The 27178-nt window shown below is 45.2% G+C and overlaps 2 protein-coding genes across 2 annotated transcripts; both read left to right on the plus strand.

Annotated features, from left to right (window-relative positions):
• The first annotated feature begins 1068 nt into the window (after positions 1 to 1068).
• On the plus strand, positions 1069 to 17786 carry LOC144943064 (uncharacterized). The gene is made up of 3 exons (XM_078870229.1): positions 1069 to 1183; positions 14662 to 14940; positions 17665 to 17786. Exons 1-3 carry the CDS (start codon positions 1114 to 1116, stop codon positions 17784 to 17786), a joined length of 471 nt encoding a protein of 156 aa, XP_078726355.1. The 5' UTR covers positions 1069 to 1113.
• On the plus strand, positions 17740 to 26589 carry LOC144943063 (cell adhesion molecule CEACAM2-like). The gene is made up of 4 exons (XM_078870228.1): positions 17740 to 17965; positions 19933 to 20035; positions 23569 to 23759; positions 25804 to 26589. The coding sequence occupies exons 1-4, from the start codon at positions 17860 to 17862 to the stop codon at positions 25908 to 25910; spliced, it is 507 nt and encodes a 168-aa protein (XP_078726354.1). The 5' UTR covers positions 17740 to 17859; the 3' UTR covers positions 25911 to 26589.
• The last annotated feature ends 589 nt before the right edge of the window (positions 26590 to 27178 follow it).

The raw sequence follows: 27178 nt of genomic DNA on the forward strand, positions 1-27178 counted from the left end.
TATAAGAGTGAGCGACTACTGTGCGATGTGGTACGTTACAAGTATACATTATGATTATTATCACGAGGGGCAGATTGACTTTGCGAAGTGGGCTTGGGCAGGACAGCTCGCTCGATAGGATGGCGCCCAATGGTCGAGCTTGGTGACGGAATGCCATCCCAAAGGAGGGATCATGATCACCGGGAAGATGGGGAGGGGAGCGAGATGGGTTGTGACGTCGTGGGACTTGTGAGAGATGGCAACGACTTGAGAATGCATAGTCGCGTAGTGGATGGACCAAGACCCGATTATTATTTTTAAAAATTACATTATTTTGGATTGTATTAGTTTGCACTAGATTTAGGTTTTATTTTGCGTCGCTTAAAATGTTTGATTTTACGTGTTTTTTTTCTTGTTCGCGAGTATTCGCGACTGTTAACGTTCATCTTTATCTATCAAAGGTCTCCTCCCCTCCAGGGGTTTAAACCACTGTAAGTCTGCACTCTCTCAACGGGATGAGGAATCGCAAAAACCGCCCGAACCCTCCCTCCTGAAGCCCTCTCGTCGTGGCCGACAATAATATCGAGCTCCTGAACATATCGCCACCATAAATAAAGAACAGAAAGAGGTCTCCCTGACTAAATGAGCCTCGTCATGACTAAGGGCACCCCACACATCCGATTATAAAACAGATCCACCAAACTCAACGACTGAGGTTGGGACAACAGAGCTTATTCTCTAGAGAGTGTATTGTGTCGAGTATATTCGCTTGAGAGTTTATTCTGTAGAGTGTTTATTCGCTGGACCATTTATTCGCTCCAGAGTTTATTCTCTAGAGAGTTTATTTTCCAGTGAGGTTCTTCTCCAGTGAGGTTATTTGCTTGAGAGTGTATTCGCTACAGAACACTTTTAAACTCTCCCAAGATTTAACCACAACGCCCAGCCCCTGTCTGGCCACCAACGTAGAACCTTGGTGAGCCACGACCTCCTCCTCCTCCTCTCGGTGGTGGTGGTGGGGCGATATCCACCCACCCACCCATCGAGACTCCCCGCCCCAACCTGCAGTCGTTAAATAGAGTCGGACCGGCGTGACACGGGCTTCCTCCTCCAGCCACGAACGCCGCCTCCGCCACGATGCCGCCGCCGACGCTGATGCTGCTGCTTCTGTCACTGACCCTGCTCAGCACGTGCCGCCTCTGCCAAGGTGAGACGACGCACTACGCTGTGCCGAATGATGGCAGCATCTATCTCAGATCTCACTGTCTCTCTCTGTGTGCGTCTCTCGATTGCGAGCCGTGCCCCCTGTCAAATACGTCGCACAACGCGCTCCGACCATTAATATTCACTCAAGAACATTGCATGAGATACTTCCAGTTGCGTTCAGTGGTTCAGAACTGCTTTTGTAACTTCATTTGCGGCAGCAGCGTAATCATTACTTTTGTTAATTGCCCGTATTCTCTGGAATATGAGACGCTACGTTTTTTTTTGTTACCCTGTGATTTAAATTACAAAAAGTTGGGGGTGCATCTTATACCCTGGTAGCTGTGCTGCGTAAGTTCATGGACACGAGGCACAAGTTTGGGGTGCGTCTTACTTTCTGCAATGCCTCAATCCAGAGCAATGTGGTACTATTGAGAATGTGGTAGTATTGAGAGAAGAAGTAGTAGTTAAAGCAAAATATGTACTTGCAATTATTTTAGCGCTGATAATGTCACTATGAGCATTATGAGAAGTAAATTTGTCATGATTGTTCGTAAAAATATATAGTAATAAGAGGAATGCGTAATTGTTACTCTTATGAATACCATCTGCGATCTCGTGGTGTATGAGATATTGCTTTTTTTTATTACACTGAAAGTTTAGAATAGTTGCGTGGCTGGGTATCTCGTGCGTCTAATCTCGAGTACTAAGTTCACACCGCTGACATCCTGGGTTCGAGTCTGGGTGGTCAGCTGGGGTTACACTGAGCATTGCAAGTGTAGCTAGAGGAGAGATGGTTCCAACCAAGTCACCAATCACCGCACACAAAACTCTGTTTTTAGATTATGATTTTTTTTTGTCACTTAAATCAGATAATTCCATTTCTGATTGATAAAAAAAATTGGTATAATTATCACGTGAAAAAACACTCTTCGTGAAGGAATATACAACAGTTAGATATGCAAAATAGTGTGGTTAGAGACGTCTTTTGCAATGGCTATAGAAGTAGTTCTGTGGTGTATTTTTCCAGGGCCGGTTTCTGAGCGGGTGATGATGCAATGAGATCTGCGCAAGTTCCGGTGTGGAAAATGCTCGGTCTCGTAGCATAATGATGATGATGATGATAACACAACTGGAGTTGGGGAGATAAATATATATATATGACTCAATTAAACTAAGTTGTTTGGTGATGTTTCTGCATTGTCATTTGTGCACAAGAACACATAACAAACACAAAAATCAATAATACGTTTATCAATAAGACTGTAGCCTTAAAGGTACAACAATATATAATAGGTGACGTTTCAGGCAATAACCCTTCTAAAGTATTCTGAATTTACATATTTACATAAACCAAGGTGTGAGGGACTGGTATACTATGAAGTTGTAATTGGTCAAATGTGTCTTGAGGGTGAGATGACAGTGGCAGGCAGAGCCTTACTCTTTGGGTCTTTCGGTAAAGTCACGTAGATAGGTTCAAAGAAAATAACAAAAAATAACAAACAAAAATTACGCCGTTTCGATCGCAACACAAGCGTTCGTCATCCTTCCTGATAAATGACGACAAACGCTTGTGTTGCGATCGAAACGTCTGGAGTTTTTAGTTATTTTTGTTATTTTATTTGAACCAATGTATGTGACTTTATCGAAAGACCCAAAGAATATGAATTCCTGCAGTCACGAAAGCCTTAAGTCAAGAGGTAGAGCCATGTTTTCATCATCGGGTTCTCTACATTCCTTTGCGATGGAAAATTGATCGTTTTCAAAAGAACCATTTTCCTCTGCCCGGCCATCGCTTCCATATACAACAGTGCCACCAGGAGGGTTCCCACCTCTGAGGTACAAAACACTGGCACACGTCATGGGATGAAGAGGGATAATCTCACAATACCACAAGAGCACACAACCACATGCAAATGCATCGTATTGCGTGGTGCATTATTACTATTACTGCTGCTGCTACTATGCAGCTGACATAAATCAGGAATTTCAATGTCCCGGAAAGACTTGGTGGTATTCCAGGACATGAGCTGCCTCAAAAAATTAGAACGATCCTGGGAAAACCGGGACAATTGGCAACCCAAGCGTCCAGGGCCGTACATAAAAGTTGCGGGGACAGGGAGGGAATTTTACCCTCACCATCACATCTGAAGGGGCCTCATGAAGGACAGCGGGTTGTGTGGGGGGGGGGGCTCAATGAGCCTCCAAAAACGTTTTGTGGGCCCAGGTGGTGACTTTCGTTGCAGTAACCTTGTTAAAAAGCCATCTTTCTGGTGACTGACTTCTTTACCAACGTTTCTCTGGCAAGCCTCGGCTTCCACGAACGGCTGTGTGCGTGACATTTGCCAGGAGTAGGTCACCTTCTTGTGACAACATGCCCGCTCTGCATCAAGGGCATCGTCGCCATTGGAGTGACCAGCTGACACATCGATTTCGATGATAACGATGATCACATGCAGACAAACAATGAATCAGTGGGGTTGTCCTGCTTTGATAGCGTACCGTGTTGTGTTCAAAGCAGTGGAAGAATATCTAAAAGCAGATGTTATAAATGTCATTGAATACTTTCGTGCCATTCTGTAAGGTCATGTATGTATGTGGAACTTCTTTTTCACCCGACGGAGCCAGCCGTACTAATCATCATTGCATACAGTTATTTTTGTATTATTAGAGTTACGTTCTTGCATAATATATCATAACCCTATGAATATTTAACATTTTTTTACAACACTCTTAATACTTACCTTCAATCATATATTTATGTACACCGACATAAAAAAAAATATGGCAACATTAGACCTTCGTAGCTACCTAGGCTCAAGGTGAGAATCGTTGATATGCACGTTATACAGTACCAATAATAACACTGTGTAACAAAAAAACTACATTTTGTCTCTGGGTAGTAAGTGTTGTTTCCTAATTGCTTATGCCTCAAAAGTACAGAAAAACGGCTATTATTCCCCACAAACTTTGCTTTTGTGACCGGGACGGTGACATTTTTGAATGTACCTATTTTCAATGAGAAAACGTGTGCATTTGTGGCTTTCGTTTACATAAAGTCCTGGTCACAAAAGCAAAGTTTGTGGGGAATAATAGCCATTCTGTATACTTTTGAGGCATAAGCAATAAAAAAATAACAATTACTACCCAGGAACAAAAATTGTCTTACATCGTGTAATGTACAGTGCCTGGTCAATCCAGTCAATGCTGGATGAAGAGCACTCCCACTGTGTGTCAGTGATGGGGGGCTAATTGACCATACTTCACCACACTGATCAGTGCACGTTTGGTAAAAAAAAAAGCTATAATGTATAGAATATTGTCAATAATACAGGTGTTTTGGGGTTAGATTGTGTAAATATATAAATGTGTCGTTAAACCCGCCACCACCCGACACAGCCAATAAGTAAAGGTTGTCACGTAAAAAGAACGTGGCAATTCGTCACCAGTACAGCACACCGGTGTGCTGGAGAGCCAAGCCACAACATTTACCATCTGAGTACGACGTTTCGCTGGTAGTTACAACTAGCTTCATCAGGCGGCAGCCAGATTTGTGGAGAAATCTTCCTCCTGTTTTTTTTCCTTAAATAGAGGGGTGGTTGTGATGACATGACTTGTGAGCTCTTCTTGCGCGAAGTGGAGGGGAGGGGTGGGGTTAATGAAGGCATATAAATGACTATGGGTATCCACTGCCGGTTGGGTTATGTATATGGTGATTAATCAACGTACATTTATGCATGCGCATTATGCAAGCCCATCGTTCTCCTGTCGATTGGCGTTTTTTGGGGGGGGCAGATCGCGTAAATATAAATGCGTCTTGAAAACCATGTTGATCTGTAAATAGTAAAATGACAAATTGTGCAACTGAACTTGTAAATAAATGCTCTTGTGAAAACAAAATGAAAAAAAAAATGCATTCGATCCACTGAATCCCGTGTAAACGTTTCAACAAACGGAACGAAGAATAAAGTTGCCATTGCGATTGACATTGATCACACAGAGGCAGATTAATGAACCACTTCACAGTGAAAAAGCAACCCGTAAATCGATAAGCCTGCTCCCCTCGCCTCCAGTTATCATATTCCAATTATGGGCAAAGTCCTTTACAAAGCCATAAAAGTACCTGAATGAGCAAAGATCAGGAAACACCCACGGGGTGTGGCTGAGTACCCTGAGCGTATGAACAAAAACTGCGCAGTTTGGGGAGTTTTAATCTTCACAAAAGTGTTTAACTTCCATTTTAGTGCACTCTTTTTTGTTTGAGTTTATACACACAAACACGTATTTTCATATAAGCCTCGCATTGCAGTACCATGGTTTTGTCATACCATAAGTTGCAACTTTGGTATTATTTGGCCAAAGTATGGCCTTGCCAAGGTTGGCAAGACAACCCTGATACAGGTGAATAGGTGGTGTGGGGTGTAGGACCAACCCAAAGGTACAGTGAGGGTGAACGCAAAGGTTGTTTGGAGGTCAAGAGAATGTACAGCCAAATGTCACCTCCTGGACATAGCTGTTCGCAAACTCTACACACTTGAGGGCACCACTAAATGCCATTAGTGCCTCCGTGCGTGGATTCCAGTTGTTTGTGTTGAGTGTCTCGAGACCACAGCTTAATTGAGATGCTACATGAATACAAACAACATTGGTGTTGCATTGTCTTCGTCAATGGTGCAATGTTTCCTAGCAATTATATATTCAAAAGAAAAATGATCACTCTGCACGCAGTCAAGTTTTGTAAAAATCTATTTCGTGAAGAGGTGTTTTTTACATTTTATTATCTAAACGTGAGACAATCTTGATTTGAAGCTTTCGTGACTGCAGGATTCCATACTCTTTGGTTATTTTGGTAAAGTCACGTAGGTAGCAAAAATAATAGATCACGACGTTTCGATCGCAACACAAGCGGTCGTCCTCGGGCGCAAAAAAATAATCCAGCAGTGCAGCAGTGCTGGATTATTTTTTTGCGATCGAAACGTCGTGATATATTATTTGTATTTTGTTTTATTTTTCTACCTACGTGACTTTACCGAAAGAACCAAAGAGTATAAACGTGAGACGTTTCGCCAGCAGATATATTCCTCAACGACAGTGGGATTTTAGCTGACTAAACATTGTGGTCCACATCCCTAGTGGTTAACAGCCCCTATTAATGAGTGGTATGGGCTCTTAATAGCCCCAGGGTAGATAGGACCTTGATAGCAAGTCCAAAAGACAGCGTCTCTGGCAGTGTGGCACTGTCTAGGACAGAGGTTCAGCACCCTTTGAGTGGGGATGACCGTTGCTGGTCGAAGACGACTTCTGAGATTTTTTTTCATGAATCTACAATAGTCAATCATGTTTCTAATCTTTCTTGATATGTGTGTGTGTGTGTGATATTTAACACTACAGAAGTAAAAATGTAATTTGGACACAATCAGTTTAGTTTCCTGCAATGTTTTAACTCAGTGCACTTCTGCTCGAGGATTATAGAGTCGTAAAAAAAAATCGTCGTCGTCCACATTGTGACTCCAATACTGAGCAGCTGATGCTACTGATAGCGGGTTGGTAGTTGTTCACTCAAATAACAAAGCCCCAATTCATATGTTTCTTATATGTCATAAAACTGAGCCATTTAATATTGACTGCTGCTACATGTTTTTATTTAAATCTATGATCAGATCCCACTGGGCACCATATTCTCTGGTTCATAAGATGCATGTCATGGCGGGGGGAGGTTGGCGCCACAGTGCCAAGATGTTAACTACCTCGCCTGGTATGCAGGAGGTATTTGGTTCGATCCTGACAATGACGCCTATATATTTCGAGTTTGCATGTCTCTCTCCCCGTGCTCGCGTGGATTTTTCTCCGGATTCCTCCGGTTTTTCCCTCCACATTTGTAAACGTGCGTTTAGAGTATTTGACTGCGAAAAATAATTTCCACACGATAAGCCACTTTGTTGCGCTACCATTTGTGGCCAGGTCGCTTCTGAAAAAGAGCTATTTAGCTCAGTGGGCCTCACCTGGTAAAATAAAAATAAAAGTTTAGTTTTAAATAGTTGTATGTTCCTCTCCTGTAATTAATATCAACATTTGAAGGTGCATCATTGAATCCAGTACGTGTGTGTGAGGCCATATTTGCATAACGTTACTGACACCAATTCCTTGAGCGAGTGTTTGCGCCTTCCTTTCCGAAGCGCCCTTAATGCAATAGGTGCCTAGAGCGTGACTATTCACGGGATGAACGAAGAACCGAGAATAAAGAAAGAGTAAAGATGAACTGACGTAATGAAACAAAAACATACACCGGGCGTTGGTCTCAGAACAGTCAGCAAAAAATAATACAATCGAGAAAGATAAAAACTAATGGTTTTGATATAGCAACAGGAAGCACGTCCGTGCCGGTCGGCGCGGTTTATTCGGCTGCGATGCTCCGTGCGGAATCCAGTGAAAGCACTCTTCAAAACCCGCAGGAAAAAAACCAGCCCGGGAGTAAGGGGGCTCAATGGCAACACAAGGATAGGGGAGAGGTGGCTTCTTTGACCTTTACGCTCATTTGTGCCCTTAAGCGGCTCTTTCCCAACCACAGCGCTTGGTAACTGATTGGCGAAAATAAAAGCCGACGAGTTATTTATATATTTACGTTAAATGTCAACCCTGTGCCCTGGAGGACTTTTTTTCGGCAACGCCTGAGCAGTAGCATAAGTGAACGCCAGCGGTCACGGTCCATCAGGCCGCAGCCATTAGGGCTGCCTGCAGATAACCACGTGCCCTACGGCGGGTGGTAGAGTAGGCGAGGATGCTGTCCATTGCCTGTGCCGTGAATGCTTCGAGTTATAGGCTTGGGTTGCTAGGTAGCCGGAAGGTGCCATTGCGGCAATGGATTCTTGAATCTATCCGTGCAAATCTTTGAGTGTCACACCCTTGTTGTTGTGCATGGATTTTCTTTGGGCACTCCCGTTTGCTCCCACGTGAAGCAAATCGACAATGAATGCTCAAAACGTTCCAAATCAGGACTCTCTTGCAAAAAAGTTTTGAGACCCAGTGACACTTTCGTTTGAGTCCACAAAGGCGCCACTTTGGCCAGATCTTTAACTATCTCGCCTGGTATACAGGAAGTTGTAGGTTCGATCCCGACCCTGACGCTTGTATATTTTGAGTGTGCATGTTCTACCTGTGGTCGTGTGGATTTCTCTGCGGGTACTCCGGTTTTTTCCCTCCACATTTATAATCAACGTGCGTTTAGAGTATTTAGCCGATATAAATTACCACGCGATAAGCCACTTCGTTGAGCTATCATTTGTGGCTGTGTCGCTTCTGAAAAAAAAATCAATATAGCTCAGCGGGCCTTATCTTGTGAACTAGAAAATAGTTTAGTTTTAGTTATCATTATCAATTAATTAAACAAAAAGAGGGATCAGGTGTGGGCGAAGCAGAGAGCCCACGGACGCAGGCTAATGCAGCGTCCACCCGCAGTGAGAGTCACGCCGAAAGGGCCCTTTCCAGCTGATGGGTTTCTGCAATCCCAACAGTCAAGGCACGCTCGGGAAATTTTATTGAAAGTTTGCAACAAAATGAGGAACCACCATGGGGGCATTATATCGATCATTTGGCGGTGACGCTGCCGCATTGGCAGCAGAACACAAGCACAAACAACAATAACACTCGTCAATAACACATTCATCAACAACACTGTGACCTTTAAAGAAAAAACATAAAATGTGACGTTTTGGCCCATATTCATAGCACCTACGCTTAGCACCGCTGACTACGTACGGTGCAAAAGAAGTTCAAAATACATAGCACATACATGGAGGGTCATGATGAAATGTAAGAATCATAGTCCTGTAGCCCAGCCTATGATGTGTAAATAAATGACGTGTGGCTCATATCTTCTGATCGCCGCCATCAGAATCCACACGCATGCTCATCGTGTCTTTTGATTAAATAACATATCGGGGGTTTTGTTTTTAAATGGGAGTAAGCAACAAATCAGAATCCAAGGCTTGCGGGTGTAAATGCAGAGTAGGTGTTAAGATGTTCAATCACAAAATAGACACCGATTAGAAGGCATCAAGTCTGGGCAACCGCACATGCTTGTGTGCTTTTGCAAGTTCTCTCGTGGTTACGCAGACACGATGCCTTGTAATTGGTGTCTATTTGGTATTTGAACATCGTAACGAGTGGATTTACGCCAAAAAGGAGTCAAATTACCTCGTGTTGTAACAGCTCTCTCGCTGGTTCAGCAGTTCCACTGGTGGATCATTTTTTTCCGACGACTGCTTATGTTGCGATCGAAACGTCGTGATATATTATTTTTATTTGATTTTATTTTTCTACCTACGTGACTTTACCGAAAGAACCAAAGAGTATTATGACCCTTTTATCATTCATCAGCTTGATACTAGTGAAAAGTTACCTTACTTATTCCTGTGTATTCCTGCCACTTTTGTGTGCCATGTCAAATTAAGTGTGTTCGTATCTGTGGATTAATGTTGAGAAACCACGTGGATCGCAGTGTACCTTACTTTCCTCTAGCACGGCATGCTCTAATGGCTCAACGCGATGCAATAACCACTCTGGCGTGCATTCCGTTGGTTATGCGAGCACACACAATCGCAGTGGGTCATAATTGCAAAGCCAGTTTGAGTACGGTCATTGCTATAATCCGAGCCGTTTGCAAGCACAATAAAGCAACGCTAACACACCAGCGGTGTGTATGTGTGTGGAATCCTCGTCACTTGAATACCAATGTCAAAGCAATATTTTCTCCGAATCGTCTTCACAACATGAATGACTATCGCCTACAGCGACGGTTAAAACGTTTCAGCTGCGCGAAAGTCACAACTTCGTTTTGTTAATAATTCACTCGAGATAGATATATATATAATATATATTTTAACTTACAACTGAAACTGAAGTTACTCTTTGACCTCTGCTTCAAACACATGTTGTACAATTATACAATCAGATCATATCACATTGCTATGTAAGTGTTCGCAGTTCAACCCCTGCAGGTTTTACGCACTGCCCCCCCTATATACCTTCAGGGGCAAACGGTGGTTGCCTTTAGAGGAACTGCGGGCGGTGACCTCCGTCCAAGGTGACAGCGAAGGACGGCCCGGCGCCTCGTTCACGCCTCTCAGCGTTGACTTTCAGGGGAGAAAAAAAGAAAAGAAAACTTTACGTAACGGGGCCGGATCAACTGGTTGACGCTGGGTCTCTGCCAGTCTTTTCCTTGGCACGGTTTTGTAACGTCGCCTTTTGGCGCATGGCGGTTCACGGATCGGGTTGTCCTACACATGGTCCGGTCCAGTAGATTTTCTTTTTTTTTTACTTTCCCCGCCCCATGGACATCTGTTTAAAAAAAGAGCTTCATAGCTCATCGGATTCCTCCTCCGGTATATATAGAAAGAAAATGTGATACTGATTGGAGAGACGTGAGAGACCGCAAAAGGGGAAACACGAGAAACACGCACAAGTACTCTTAGGTTTTTCTTCGGTAAAGTCACGTAGGTAAAAGATAAAAATAAAAAAATAAAATTAATAAAAGTAAAATAAAAATTACGACGTTTCGGAGGCAACACAAGCTTCCGTCTTCAGGTGGAACCGTCACAGCACACTTGCTGTATCAAGTAAATTATTAATTTTTATTTTTATTTTTTACCTACGTGACTTTACCGAAAAAACCTAAGAGTATGAATCCTTGCAGTCACGAAAGTTTCAAATCTAGAATTACGCACAAGTCCTGTTCGCGTTGACCATACTTCACCGTACTCTTTGGTTCTTTCGCTAAAGTCACGTAGGTATAAACTAAAATCAATCACGACGTTTCGATCGCAACACAAGCGGTCGTCATCAGTCACCTACGTGACTTTACCGAAAGAACCAAAGAGTATGGATTCCTGCAGTCACGAAAGCTTCAAATCAAGATACTTCACCGTAGTAGTAGGTTTTTACTCTTTAAACTGGTACAAAAACTGACACCTTTATACAAGGCATCATGTTTGCAATAACCACAACACAAGCAGTCAAAATGCAAACAAAAGGAAACAATTCTGATAATGATAATGATATGCACTGTCAGTTTTTGTACCAGTTTAAAGGGTAAAAACCTACTACTATATTTTGCCACTGGTAAAGGAGGTCTCATAGTGTAGATAGTTTACCGTGTTGGGTGAGTACGAGTTTGGCAAGAAGGGAGTGGGGGCCTTGGCCGGTTCAGATATCACTCACCGCTGATTCAACTCAGGAGATGGGCGCATGGCAGAGTACCTGCTTGCATGTCTCACAAGGGCCCTTCTTTAGTGCAGAGAGGCAGAGGGTAGATTGAATCTCACCACTGTGGAGGGTGGCACGGTGGCGAGATGTCAACTCCTCGCCTGTCATGCAGGAGGTCGTGGGTTCGATCTTGACCCTGACGCCTGCTGCTGTATATTTTGAGTTTGTATATTCTCCCCGTGGTCGCGTGGATTTTTCTCTGGGTCCTCCGTGCTTTTTACTCTCCACATTTAGAATCAACGTGCGTTCACAGTATTCGGCTGCTATAAATTTACGTAGCTCAGTGGGCCTTACCTGGTATAATATATATAAAAAAAATTGTTCAATCGTTTCGGATTTGAAGCTTTCGTGACTGCAAGGATTCATATTCTTAGGTTTTTTCGGTAAAGTCACGTAGGTAAAAAATTGCTTCAGCCGGACCGAACCTCACAATAATAATATCCAGGGCCTACCTTGGCTCCTCCCATCCCCAACCAGTATATATACAAGGACTGTTGTCTTGGAATTTCTCTTACTTGATACAGCAATCGTGCTGTGACGGTTCCACCTGAAGACGGAGGCTTGTGTTGCCTCCGAAACGTCGTGATTTTTATTTTATTTTTATTTAACTTTTATTACTTTTACATTTTTACCTATGTGACTTTACCGAAAAAACCCAAGAATATTTCAATCGTTTCGTTTCAAAATACCTCACAGTTCAAGACTCCACCTCTCTGGCCTCTCGTACATGCTGTAAAGAAGTGACCCCTTTGAGCCAAAACGCGTCACCTCTCCTCTACTTTTTCATCTTAAGGCCACAGTGTTATTGGCGAATGTGGTGAGTGGTTTTTTTTCAACGGTGTGAAGGTCATCTTCCACTGATTGGCGTGCCCTGAAAAAGTGGAACATGTTTAAAGGCCGCTGACGAAGAAACGGCGGTAGACAATGAGCAGCAGATAAGCCCTTTAAAAGTAAACCCATGCTGATGTGAATTAACTTTGTTATAAAGTGTGTTTGTCAGACCATTTGTACATATGGTGATACAAAAGCACAGTGTGGAAGTCGTATTTTCTTGATGGAATTTTTTTCATCTCTTTGAAAAACCAAGTAATTCGCAGATACAAGAATGCTATTCTGTGGAGCTGTGGTGCTGTGGTTAGCACATTGCACGATTCGACCTGGCAACCTCAGTTCCATTCCGAACCACGGGGTTGATGTCAACAGTGATACCTTAATCGCTTCTGGGCTCCCCTCTACCGACGCATACTGATCAACACCATGAAGTTTGGTGACACAAACCTGTTCGACCAACACGACGTAGGGAGGCATCCATCCAGCAGTGGATTGACAAAGGGCTGGGCATATTAAGTGCTATTTGCCTTCTCTCTTGCAGGGAACACTGCAGGGCTGGACAGTGGGAAAACTGCAAAATCACCCCTTGGGGCGTGGAAATATAATTTATGAACGAGTGAGTGCATACCGTTTGGTGAATATTACCCAGTACCACTGCGCTCTTAATAAAAGTAATGATTAGAAGAGAGTCAAAGTCTCATGGGAATTAGCATACCACCCACCTCTGCCAGAGTGCTTAGCGTACCACCCACCTGGGTTTAAAAAAAACAAATCCTAAAATTACACATTTTACATTGCATCGACCAGCGTTTTAGGCAAACGGTGTTAGGTGTTGGTGTCTTAATTAATTTTGCAAAAGTATGTTAGTGTTTAATCAATGGTGACAATTGTAGTAACACATTAGGGCAATGTAGACCTTGATAGCTAGAGTAATAACATAATTCATGGCACGTCAAGGGCGCTTGCTTGGCTCGTAAGGTTGGTAAATCCCTTTGCTAACATGACGCTGGTAAGGATAGGGGTGGTAAGGATTATTAGTGAGTCAACTCATTATTTGCAAATCACCAAAACATTATTAATAATAATAATTAAAATTATTAATGCGCATTCAATCCTAGAATCCCAATGCACAATGCATGAAAAGCAGGAAACACAAACAGAACCAGGGCAACCGACTAAACTAAAGAGTCAAAGCCACTTTAGAGGGATCGGTTTTCAAAGCAGACTCAAATATATCTACCGACTCTGATTGCCTGATTTCAAGTGGCAAGGCGTAGCATAGCTTGGGTGCCTCGCAAACAAAAGCCAAATACGCACCAAAAGAGCGCAACCTAGATTGGACTGAAAATGTCACTGACGACTGTTGGTGCCACAGCTTCTTTGCTGAGTGCAGAGTCAGCAAATTCCCCGTTCACTCTTTAACCCCATTAAAGTGCCATTTATTTAAAGAAAGTTGGAAAATCAATTGGATGGTGAGAAAAAAATCTACACGTCCTTTCAAACTAACGTACCCTTCTCGTGAGAAGGATACACATTTATAAGTCATTTATATATAATTGTTTTATACATTCAATAAAGATGGAGCAAATTATTTTAAATAAGCTGCACATGATGGCTTCATTCTAATTCTCGACCGTATAATGTGCGTATGTAGAACTTCTTTCGTACCATACGTAGCCAACTGTGCTAATCGGAGGTGTGGGGGAAAAGCAACAGACTAAACAAAAAAAGCAGTTCTGAAGAAATTAGTTTTCAATCTCTCCATGCTGGTCAGTGCAGGCTGAAGGGAGGCTTCAGGATACATTGAAGCCTCTCTAATTGAGGTCTCTCTAATTGCCAGTGGAGTTATCTGCGGCGAGGCATCACGTTCGGATCGCCGGACTCAAGGCAATGTGCGCCGACTGCTGATCAACCACTCCATACACCACGTCATAGATCAAAGGCGTTAAAATACTCCAGCCGTGGCTGTTTGGGAGAAACGAATTCCACGTTAGAAACTCGCTTTCCGGCTCAAACGAGCATTGCGGTTGTGCTCATCTCCCGTTCAAAGCCCTGAGCCAGTGGCGGAAATTCCACATTTTTATGACGCGGGCGAGTCTCTCCACTGTTGACTTCTACTGTTGAATTGCCCACAAAGCGTTACCTATTTTATCGACCCGAGAGGGATGACGGGGCCGAGTGAGCCCTCAACCAGGATTTTAACTCACAACCCGTCAGAGCGGCGGCCGCTGGCTCCACCACCCAGATTGCTCGTCTCACGTGAGCGACGCTTCGGTGGAATTGAGCCGAGTTGTTTTACTCTTTTTCTCTCTCTCTCTCTCTCCATTCCTCCTCCGACTCTAATAACGGGAACGTGGCGGCCGCGGTGACGTCGCGTCTCACATTTTGCAGCACAGAACCCGCGGCTGGTGATCGACGTCGAGCCTTCGTCCGCGGTGGAGCACACCGTGGTCACCCTCTCCTGCTTGCTGCTCTACGTGGAGGACGACAACGCGACCTTCTCGTGGCACACGCCCGACGGGGTCAACGTCTCGCACTTCGTGTTCTCCGAGGACAACCGCAGCCTCAAGATCCCGAGCGTGTCCCGGGAGCACGACGGCACCTACGCGTGCCGGGCCCAGCTGCCCTCCGGCGAAGAGCTGCGGAGGGAAAAGCGATTGGACGTGCACTGTGAGTGAGCGCACGCACGCGTTTGTTTTTCGGCTGCGCGTCCGATCACTGCTCGCACAAATGTATTATTATCATCATCATCGGGATCATCATCATCCGCATCATCAGCAGTGGCAATGATCACCCTTTGCTTGATGAGGACTGCCACCTCTCACCATCTTACGATGCAGCAATCCACGCAGCACTTGCGCGCAAAACCCGGCTTCATGGCATCCGTCTCCAGAGTGGATGGACATCCTGCCTCGGACGCGTATCCGTTCCTGGGCTGCAGCTCCGTTATTGTTCTTGACCGTTGCCCCACCACCATCCCCTCGAGCCCGTGGCGCGTGTCCTGCCCAAGACCCACTTTTTATTTTTTTCATAATTCGGATGATGCCATGACACTGCGTGTGTGGGCCCCTTTACGTCCATCAATGCAATTCCAAGCACGCATCCTCCACGCATCTTCCACGCATCCTCCACGCTCACGTTTCGAGTTAGCCCGTGACCAAATCACCAGAGGTCGCAAACGGGTTTTGATTCCTTACCCGTACCCAGCCGCACCAGGGTCGCAAACGGGTACCCGTACCCGGCCGGGTACGGGTAGCCGGGTATCGGGTAGGGTACGGGTATCGGGTACCTGATTGCGACCTCTGCAAATCACCCAGATTGGGGCCTTCTCGGATGCTAAGCGGCATTGAGCCTGGACTGTGCTTGCACGGGCGACCACCATGCGTATCAGGTGTTACAGGCTGTGGGGCCACGCTGTGAGTGGCAGAGGGCAGTGCGGCAAAATCCACTGTTGTACTGTTCCTACACGCTCCCACGTGTATGTCCCCCTCACCTTCACCAACATGCACTGACCAGCATGGTGAGGTATGGTCAAACGAGCCTCACGATGAACATGGCACGGAGGAGGCCTTCATTCACAAAGGGCCGCACGTTATTTCTCCACGTGCTCGAAGTTCACATCAAACAGCCTCATACGCAATCCACACATTTGCATTGAAATAAAGGTGAAATCCAAACATACGTTGAAGACCTTATCTTATTGTAGATATAAACCCAGGCTGTGTCCCGGACATTCCGACATGCCTCTAAAGCTTCGTCAACGAGAGCGATTAAAACATATCACAAAATCGCGATCAACTGCATCCGTAGAACTCGACTGCACGAACTCCCTCCCGACGCCCTCTCATCGTGGATAGCAGTCCTCGACGTTGGCAACTAGCTCCTGAACGAATTGCTGCCGTACGCAAGAATATAATAGTCGATAGGCGATCCTAGTCTGTGTGCAATGCTGGTCTGGGTGCAATGCGCATCGATGGACCATATAGGAGGAGCAATTGCGAGGGAGAAGGAAAAGCAAACTTCACGAACTCCCTTCTGACTATCGGACGTCGACTTTGGCGCCCAGCTTCTGAACGCATTTGCTGCCATATTCAAAGTTAGGAGAAGCAACGATAGCACTCGCGTGACATCACAGTGATGACACTTGAACAACGGGAACACACCAGCGCAGCGACATCACTGGTGCACACCACGGCAGCGTGTTTGACCATTCTGACCTTTACTATAACGTCCTTAATCATTAACTAACTAACTTTCAAACTTGTGTCGGAGAGCCTTTGGGGTTTTTAGTTGCATCTTAAAACTAAGCTAAAATATTTTTATGTTACCAGGTGAGTCCCACTGAGCTAGAAAGTTCTTTGTCAGAAGCGACCTGGCCACAATTGATATCTCATTGAAGTGGCTTATGTGGAAATGTTTATAGCAGCCAAAATACTCTAAACGCACGTTGAATCTGAATGTGGTGGGAAAAAACTGGAGGACCCGGGGAAAATCCACACGACCTCTGCGAGAGAGAGACACGCAAACTCCAAATATTCAGGCGTCAGGGTCGGTAACGAACGAAGTCACTTATCACGTGGATTTTTTTTTTATAGCAAACCAAATACTCTAAACGCACGTTTGATTGTAGATGTGGAGGGAAAAACTGGAGGACCCGAAGGAAAATCCACGCGACCACGGACAGAGATAGCACCCACGACCTCCTGTATTATACCATGCGAGGTAGAAGTTCCACTGGTGTGCATGCACAACACAGATGTGAGGCAATGAGGTTTGAGCTCACGGGTAGGAGCAAGGGGATCATTGTTTCGCTAGACGGTGAGGGATGGCGACAACATGGGGAGGTCTTCACACCCACCAGTGCATTGATCACGGCCGTTGTTTGTTGTTGATGATGGACGACGTACAAAATAATGCGGTCCACTGAATTGGGTCATTGGATTGCTTTTCTGGACGGCTCGTCGTATAGAGCAAAGCGAAAACTCGGATCGTTAAGCGTTCGAATCCCAGGTGGGGATTGACTCAGCAGCTTATTCATGCCCTTTGTTGTCGATAGCACAAATTACAAAGTGTCTTGTTTCGGGACTGGGGTTGTAATTCCAAACAAACGCGTTGGATTACGAGCGGCTGCATAAACCTAAGCGTCAAAACGAGGCACCGCCTTGTGGGGCCGTTCAACAGTGGTGCCCTACGGTTACACTCGCCCCCCACCATAGAAACGTGGAATTATCCACCGCTGATCCTCACACAGGGCTGTTAAAAACAGGAGGATGAACACCGGCGCCTTCAATGCTCATTGGAGCCGCGGGGAAAACAATCGCGACCATACTATAATCATTCACCGTCTATCGCTTTCGCGACCGCAACGTGTTTCCGCTACCCCCGCCGTTGCAGACGGACCCGAGTCGCTGAAGCTTTCCGTGCGCCACCAAGATCGCCATCCACACGGACGGCGAGGCGCCACGCCGTTCGCGGTCAAGGTCCGGCGAGTCGGCGAACCTCTTCTGCGACGGTAACTCCCAACCCGCCCATGGAAATCCGGTGGAAGGAAGGGACTCCGTCGAGCTGGAGACCTACACCAAAAACCTCATGCTGAGCAGCATCCAGCTGGAGCAACGGGCGTGTACACCTGCGAGGGTTTCAACGATGGTCACCGGGGTCAAGATGGAGGCGTCCATCAGGTTCTTCTTGCAGGGTAACGAACGCAAGCGTTTGTGGGGCCGTCGCCTTGTCGCCGGGTCGTATCCGCAATCATTCGCCTGCTGTGTACACCCTTACCCAGCCCCCCCCTAACGACTGCGTCCCACATGTCCCCCCCCCCCCCACCTCTTTAACCGCGGGTAGAGTACGGTATTCGCTCGCTATTCGCGAACTCGCTATCCGCGATTTCGGCATCTGGGAACTCTGTACGACTGCATGGAGAGATAGAGAAAGCAAGTGATGCGATGAAGAGAATGCGATGCGAGAAAGTGGTGAGATAAAGTGGCGAGATAAAGTGGTGAGAGAGGAAGCATATTTATGTATTTATATAAGGCCATTCATTTTCGTAGGCCAATATCATTATCCGCGAAATGTGCTCATCCTGAGCATCTCCAGAACGTAACCCTTGCAAATAACGAAGGAACACTGTACTACTAATTATGCGGGGGGGGGTGGGGATAGAAAATTTGAATTTTTATTAAAATTAGCACCTACCAGATGGTGGGGATACTGTGAGGACAGGTAGAGAAGCTGACTGTGTTAGCGACTTTGCAGCGTCTGGTGGAGGCTGGCGAAGGCTGCAACGCATTGTTCGCCAGGTAGACTCCGTGGTGGTCTCGTCAATGGCTCTGTATGTACGTTGAACTTCTTTCGCACCGTACGTACCCAACCAAACTAATCGGAGGTGCGGGGGAAGGACAATAAACTAAACACGAAAATAAGTTCTAAAGAAATGGCTTTGGCCACGATGGCGTCTTGATCTTTTGAGATTGAACGCCCCACGACGTTGAGTTGAACATTAATAACGAATAACAATTGGCTTCATGTTTAACAATGTAACTGTAACACACTACTTAGTGACACGGTAGCGAGATGTTAACTGCTTCGTCTGGTATACAGGAAGTCGTGGGTTCGATACCGACCCTGACGCCTGTATAATTGTAGTTTGCGTGTCTCTCTCTCCTAGTGGTCGTGTGGATTTTTCTCCGGGTCCTCCGGTTTTGCCCACCACATTCAGAATCAACATCACGTGTTTATAGTTTTTTGGCTGCTATAACATTTCCACGTGATAAGCCACTTCAATGAGATATCATTTGTGGCCAGGTTGCTTCTGAAAAAGAGCTATATAGGTTAGTGGGCCTTACCGGGTAATATAAAAAATAGTTACGTTTTTTAATTTGGTTTTAGTATGATTCTACCCGACCATAACCACCACCCAACCCGCACTTACCAGCTTGGTGAAGTATGGTCAAACAACTGCACATGTCCGACATGGACCGAGGAGGCCTTCATCTGGCAGTGTATTGACAAGGGCCTGTACATTAATTACTTACATTGATAAAGCTGTTCTGTTATCACCGTCCTTGTAGCTTATTCACCGATATGAATGACCGGCACGTAAATAATTTGCTTTTGCCAGGGGTGAAGTGCGTAAAATAACTCTAGCAACATTTTCCCTAAGTTTGCACAGTAAATCGGTGTGAACTAAGGGGAAATTCAATTCAGGCGACGGAGGGAAGAGGGGCGGAGGCTGCGGCATTGATGCCGGGGAAGGACATTTTTCAAATGTGTGCGGGAAAATGCCACTGAAACATTGCGGCGACAAGACACACCAACATGAAACCAATGATTCTAGATTTGAAGCTTTCGTGACTGCAAGGATTCATATAGGTTTTTTCGGTAAAGTCACGTAGGTAAAAATTTTTAATTAATAAAAGTAAAATAAAAATAAAAATCACGACGTTTCGGAGGCAACACAAGCTTCCGTCTTCAGGTGGAACCGTCACAGCCCGACAATATATAATGGTTGAGGGGGGCAGGGCCAGGAACCTAAGAATATGAAATCAATGCCTTACTAGCACAGGGCACCACACCAAAATGGTCGAGAACCACCGAGTCAAGAGGGCATCTCATGCAACCGGACACCGGAAGTTGTTTCATTGTTTTTCCGCCGCCCTACAGAGCCCGTGAGCAAGCCGTGGCTGGACATGGACAAGACTAAGGTCCTGGAGCGGAGCGGCTCGGTGAGGATGAAGTGTAACCACAAGGCCATTAAGGAGTGCTGGTGCGTGTGCTGCCATTCACCACTGACGCCTACGCGACGGTTTACAGCAACATCCGATCGATCGATTGTTCGAATCTTTTTTTTCCCCCGCGTGGGTAAGACACGTTCAGTTTAACGCGTAGCAGGCTTTCGCGACCGATATTATTCCTAATAAAAAGGTCCTAATAAAGGTTGGATCGCGTAAGCGTAAATGTGTCGTGACCCCTCCACCACCCGACAGGTGACGACAATCGTCCGGCTGCTCTCTGTCTAGTCAAGAGCGGAAGCAGGTGGATCGCTTCACTATTCTGGCCAATCGCTCGATGATGCCGGTTGATGTAGTCACCAGCGACAGGTCGTACTACTCAAATTGTAAACGTTGTGGATTTGCTCTCCCAACACACCGGTGGGCTGAAGTATTAACTATTCGGTGACAAATCTCTTGCTAATTGGCTGTGTCGGGTGGTGGAGGGTTACGACACATTCATACTTATGCAATCTAACCCAAAAACCTGTATGATGAAAGACACATTCAGCTGTTTCTTTTTTACAAGAATGACCCACGGGGGAGAACCTTGGGGGAATAATAATGAGGCTCCAGCCGCGGCAGCAGCGGCGGTGCCATATAAGTCGTAAACCTGCAGACACTTGAGTAGCAAACAACATTCAAATCATACTCTTTGGTTCTTGCGGTAAAGTCACATAGATATACAACAAAATATATTAAATCAAAATTTAATTTATTTTGTTTTATATCTACGTGAACCAAAGAGTATGGATCCCTGCAGTCACGAAAACTTCAAATCAACATTCAAATCATGGCACCAACCCAAGGAATACTGGCGGTAAGTAATGCAGGAATCAGTGCCGGATTATTCTCGTAGCAAAAGTAGATACAAATGCTACGGGCACCGCACTTTCAAGGGCCCCGCACTTAATTCTTTCAAGCTATCAATTCTGGTTCAGTGATTCTGCACTTGCTCTATTACTATAGTACTATACCGCCTTCAATTTGTATGAACGACTGGGTGCTTAAGGTTAGTGATTTGTCGTATTATCTGGCTGTATAGCAAATGAAAAAACACAATGACTTTACTAGGCAAGTTAAACATTTACGTGTTTTAATATTTAAGTGTTTTATATTTATTTAGGGACCCTTTATAACATAAGCTACAGGCCCCACACTAGCTTCATCCAGCACTGGCAGGAATACGTCAGCGACTCGTGCCGGGGCTTCGCTTAACCGCGCGTGCAAGAAGAGGAAGATCTCAAATCAAGGGAAGGAAATTTGTAAAAGTCCACGGGGTGAACACAAAGGGGCCGTGCCCTAGCCGGGACTGTTTGCAACTTGGTGGTTCCGTGTGTAACTTAACTACCTCGCCTGGTATACAGAAGGTCGTGGGTTCGATCCCGACCCTGACGCCTGCTGCTGTATATTTGGAATTTGCATGTCTTTCTCACGTGGCTTTTTCTCCAGGTTGTCCGGGTTTTTTCCCCCTCATTCAGAAACATGCCGTTGAGAGTATTTGGCTGCTATAAATGTCCACGTGATAGGCCACTTCGTTGAGGTCGCTTCTGAAAAAGAGCAATACAGCTCAGTGGGCTTTACTTGGTAAAATAAAAAGTTTTTTTTCTTGAAATTCCATTACGATGATCCGTATATGCTCAGCGACACCCTCATTCGCCTCCTGGGTAAATAGCGGAGAATCGTTGAGGTCAGTGACCCAAGTCACCTGGAATGCTCCCAATTTGTTCGGGACCGTGAAGCTAAGCAGGTTTGAGCCTGGAATGAGTGTTTGGATGGGTGACCATGACATGTGATATAGGTGGCCGTGGGGCTACTGTACGAGAGGAGTAGTGAAGCGAATTCCATTGTCTTCTTGGTTCTTTCGGTAAAGTCACGTAGAATGGAAATGATAAAAATAAAACATAATAAAATAAATTATCACGACGTTTCGGCCACAACGCAAGCAGCCGTCCTCAGGTGGAGAACAGGTCTGTCGAGAAGACAGAGTCTGAATGAACTTCAGACTCTGAATGAACTTCAGACTCTGTCTTTTCGACAGCCCTGTTCTCCACCTGAGGACGGCTGCTTGCGTTGTGGCCGAAACGTCGTGATAATTTATTTTATTATGTTTTATTTTTATTATTTACATTCTACGTGACTTTACCGAAAGAACCAAGAAGGTGAATCCCTGCAGTCACGAAAGCTTTAAATCGAAATCGAATTCCATTGTTTTTATTATGTCTGTGCTTCCAACGTCCCTGCCTCCCAACCTGGTCAATACTCACCGACGATTCATTGAACTGAGAGACATAACGACGGAGACCACATGGATAAGAGACCACACGCAATGAGTCATTATCATTGTTTCAGCAAAATAAGTGACATTGGGCAGGACAAGTAGCTGTAAGTGACAATGGTCAAAATATAATTATGGACCCTTAAGAATGTGTGCTGTCCATGTGCAGCGTTCCAGTCGTGCTTGCTAATTCCGCTTGCCACTTCGGGGCTTATCTTCTTGGTTCTTTCGGTAAAGTCACGTTGAAGGGAAATAATAAAATAATAAAAATAGAACATAATAAAATAGTTCTCACGACGTTTCGGCCACAACACAAGCAGCCGTCATCAGGTGAAGACCAGGTCTGTCGGGCAAACAGCTTGCGTTGTGGCCAAAACGTTGTGAGAATTATTTAATTATGTTTTATTTTTATTATTTTATTATTTCCCTTCTACGTGACTTTACCGAAAGAACCAAGAAGATGAATCCCTGCAGTCACGAAAGCTTTAAATCGAAACTTCGGGGCTTGCTTCTTGCCCGCGTGAGGCGCGATATCGAACACGAAACAATGATGCCGCAGCTGTAGGCACAAACATCCATAACCCACTGCGCCCTCTCCCTCTACCGTCATCCCTTCCGCCCACATCCAAGGAAAGGGGGCTGGGAAATGGGGAGTAGTTGCTGTCCCACACAAAAAAAAACTCACACATTGCGTGTATTTTTTATATTCTTGATTCTTTCGGTAAAGTCGCATAGATAGAAAATTTTCATTTAATTAAAATAAAACAAAACACTTTTTTTTATTTAAGTAAAAAACCACGACGTTTCGATCGCAACACAAGCGGTCTAATGAAGACCGCTTTTAATTTATTTTTATTTTATTTTCTATCAACGTGACTTCACCAAAAGAACCAAGAAGATGAATTCCTGCAGTCACGAAAGTTTTAAGTAAAAATTTAGTTAGTTTTTTTTGACATTAATGTCGGGCCCCTATATTCATAATCAAAGTTTTTGGGTTCAGATCGCGTTATTTATAAATGTGTCGTAACCCTCCACCACCCGACACGGCCAATCAGCAAAACAAGTGTCGCGTTGACAAAAGACAAATAGTTCACTGCTTTAGCCCACCGATGTGTTGAAGCGTGAAACCACAATATTTACAATAATATTGGTCGCGAAAGCCTACGTGTTAAACGGGCCCCTATATGTTTATTCTTTTTAAAAGCTTCAAATATGCCAGGACTGATCGGCGCTGCCCCTGCTGCCCCACAGGTACGTGTGGCTCTGGAAGGGTTGGCCCGTGCCAGTGGACAGTGACAGACGCTACACGCTGTCCGATGTCGGGGACGCCCTGGAGCTCGATTCCGTGTGGATTGGCGACGCCGGGGAGTTCCAGTGCCTGGTGCAGAACAACGTGAGCGTGGAGACGAGCGATGCCGTGCACCTGCAGGTGACCGGCGAAGGTCAGTGGTGGTGGTGGTGGTGCAGGCGGCGCTACGTGCATCTCGCAACATCTCGCACCGGGGGCCACCTCGTGGCCTCGTTCCTTCTCCGTCGACGCACTTGCGCGCCGTCGTCACTGCCGCCGTCCAAGCGTGCATTTAGATTATTTGGGCTGCTGATGCTGCTACTGCTGCGATAGATTTCGACGTGATAGGCCACTTCGTCGAGCTATCATTTGTTGGCCAGGTCGCTTCCGAAAAAGAGTTTTTAGTTTAGCATCTTGATCTCGATCGGGCTTCACCATCAGGGCCCCCCTATTGGAGCATAATGGCGGGCGCCCCCCCCCACTCCTCCAGCGTGTGAGAGTGCGGTGGACGTGCCTCCGTACGCCCCTGGTGAAGCGTACACATGCAGGCCTTTTGTCAAGTTCATTTATAGTCAATCCACCGCTGGATGAGGGCCATGTCAAGCCGTGCAGGGCATGGGTGGGACCTATATTGGCCATCGCCAAGCCGGTCAGCGCTGGATGGTGAAGGCGGCGAGCGTAGATGTGAGAGAGTGGAAGTTGCGTTACAATGGATTGTGCTGCGTTGCCCTCTAATGCCCACAATGTGGCCACAGGCGTGGTGGTCACCCATGCTAAGTACAATCCAGGCTCAAAATCCATGCCTAACCTACGGGTGCTGAAGAGATTTGGCACCTAGAGGGTGGTTTGGTCATGGGGCGAAGTGAGTCGTGCTTGATCCAAACACTTTTTGTGACCCCGTGTGACGAAAAGGGGGGGGGGTGACGTCATTTATGGACGGCCCCTAATCTGGCCAGGTGGGCTTAGTGCAAGACCAATCAGCTTAATGTAAAAATCTGAAGTATTTCGCTTCGCTTCAATTGAACTGACAGTCTGCGCTTGGAAAACACAGCTCAGCGTTTCGTCAGATAACAGCAGCAATGTTGAGATTGTAAGCCAACGCAAAAGACGAACCGCATCGTGTCCACACCTTGCCAAACAAACCCGCCTGGCAATTATCGGCGTTGGAAACATCGACACATTTTCACGCAAAAACAAATGTCGTGAAAAGAAACGCGAGGCAACTAAGAGGACCGCGGTGCAGTTCTTCAGGAACTACCGATAGTTTTTTGCATTATGCAGCAATGCCAAGTGACTATATTTTTTGTCACGTTGTCGTGTCGCTTGAAACGTCTGGGAATGCCGTCATGCACTCATATTTCTGTGACCACGGGGTCGTCTTGTTATTTCCAGGTTTGCGTAGCCAACGCATGAAACGGGCCCAGTCTCACAGCTGTTGGACATGCCGTTTCTTGTCCAGACCCTTATCGGTCGTTGCATCACGGTGGCGAGATGTTAACTACCTTCGATCCCGACCCTGACGCCTGCTATATATTTGGAGTTTGCATGTGCTCTCCTCCCCGTGGTCACGTGGATTTTTCTCCGAATCAACATCACGCGTTTAGAGTATTTGGCTGCTATAAATTTCCACATGATAAGCCACTTCGTTGAGCAATCATTTGTGGCCAGGTCGCTTCTTGAAAAAGAGCTATACTGATTTAAAGCTTTCGTGACTACAGGGATTCATCTTCTTGGTTCTTTCGGTAAAGTCACGTAGAAGGGAAATAATAAAATAATACAATTTATCTTCTTGGTTTTTTCGGTAAAGTCACGTAGAAGGGCTGCTTGCGTTGTGGCCGAAACGTCGTGAGAATTATTTTATTCTTTTATTTTTATTATTTCCCTTCTACGTGACTTTACCGAAAGAACCAAGAAGAAGAGCTATACTGCTCAGTGGGCTTTACCTGGTAAAATAAAAAAAAAAAGTTTAATTTAGTTCAGCATCGCTTCTCATACTCCAGTACCCATTGTTACCTCTCACACGGTAGTGGAACCACCAACAAAACATGGCCACTCCTCAACCGTGACAATTTTCCCACCACTATTATACGATGCACGGTTGGCTCCGTACGGTGGGAAATAAGTTTAACATACGTAAAATACGTTGTCAGCTACCGACATCACTCATGTTTGTTTTTTCTTCTTCTTGTTGTTGTTAGATTCGGAGACCATGAATCAAGTGAAGGTGGTTGTCATCGGCCTGGGAACCCTGTTCAGCTTGGTCGGTGTAAGCCTTCTTGTTTGTTTCCTTAAAAATAAAGTGTAACTCTTCATCATCACCATCACCCGTATCATGTTCCCAACCCGTCATTAAATCCATCCCTCCCATCTTTTGAAAAGCATCGCCCTTCATGATCACCGCCATTATCATCATCACCACCACCACCAGCAGCATCGTCAAAAAGTGAAGCCGGTTGCTCGCTCGAGCCAAATTGAACATCGGATACAAACTTGCAGAGTTATCAACGCAACTGTGTGAAATTCCAAGGTCGTTTTCGACTTATTTAAGTGAAGATACACTCATGACAAGTCACAGCAAGGCCACAATGCAGTAAATGTTTTATACATGCATCCAATGTATGTTGAAGTCTACTTATGCAATTTGATGCACATGTTCGGTCATTCAAAACAAAGATAGGTATCGGTCAAAACCGAAGCCTTTTTACCACCCCCTTTCAATACGATTCTTAAGCATCATTGTGAACATCACCAGCACTACAAACTCCCGTCATTTCTATATTTATATTCATCACAAAACATCGGACATAATAACATCCACTTTCACAGCCTTCACTTTGCATGTAGGGACATCTCCCTCGTGACTGATACGCGACTGTGATGTATTGGAATTCTAAAGATCAGCGGTGGGTGATAACGTTTGAAATTAAAGCCGTGTTGTCGAAAATGCAAAGCCAAAACAAAATAAAGAACCTACAAAGACATGACACCTCTTCTTGCGTCACGATTTTTCGCATGTTTTTTGTTTGTTATATAATAAGGTCAATAATGTGTTTTCACAACTATTTGAAGCAGTTTTTTCTTGCTGTGGTTGTCCCACCTGATGACGATTGATTGTGTTGCGATCGAAACGTCGTGATCTATTATTTTTCAACCTACGTGACTTTACCGAAAGAACCAAAGAGTATGGATTCCTGCAGTCACGAAAGCTTCAAATCGGTGTTTTCACTCTTACCAAGTCCACGATTAGAATGAGTAGCATAGTAGTATGATTTGCATGGACCCCTGGTGTAAGGAATTAAATTGGGCCCCCTGTATAATTTCCACCCTCTTCGTAGCCTGGTGCCGAATACTCTCTTAACTAAAAAGCTATTTTCTTTATTTACCAAGTGTCATCCACTGAGCTATGTAACTATTTTCAAAAGCGACCTGGCCACAAATGATAGCTCAACTTAGTGAAAATGTATAGCAGACAAATACTCCAAATGCGTGTTCATTCTAAATGTGGAGGGGAACACCGGGGGGCTCGGAGAAAAAACCCACACGACCACGGGGAGAACACGCAAACTCCAAATA

The sequence above is a fragment of the Lampetra fluviatilis genome, chromosome 29 (assembly GCF_964198595.1).
Source record: "Lampetra fluviatilis chromosome 29, kcLamFluv1.1, whole genome shotgun sequence".
NCBI classification, from domain to species: Eukaryota; Metazoa; Chordata; class Hyperoartia; order Petromyzontiformes; family Petromyzontidae; genus Lampetra; species Lampetra fluviatilis.

Bases quoted from the DNA above. Each gene is read 5' to 3' on its own strand.
- LOC144943064 (XM_078870229.1), top strand. From the start codon at position 1,114: ATGCCGCCGCCGACGCTGATGCTGCTGCTTCTGTCACTGACCCTGCTC. The intron at 1,184-14,661 runs GTGAGACGACGC...CACATTTTGCAG, and splicing joins CACGTGCCGCCTCTGCCAAG to CACAGAACCCGCGGCTGGTG. The intron at 14,941-17,664 runs GTGAGTGAGCGC...CCGCCGTTGCAG, and splicing joins AAAGCGATTGGACGTGCACT to ACGGACCCGAGTCGCTGAAG.
- LOC144943063 (XM_078870228.1), top strand. From the start codon at position 17,860: ATGCTGAGCAGCATCCAGCTGGAGCAACGGGCGTGTACACCTGCGAGG. The intron at 20,036-23,568 runs GTGCGTGTGCTG...GCTGCCCCACAG, and splicing joins AAGGCCATTAAGGAGTGCTG to GTACGTGTGGCTCTGGAAGG. The intron at 23,760-25,803 runs GTCAGTGGTGGT...TGTTGTTGTTAG, and splicing joins CCTGCAGGTGACCGGCGAAG to ATTCGGAGACCATGAATCAA.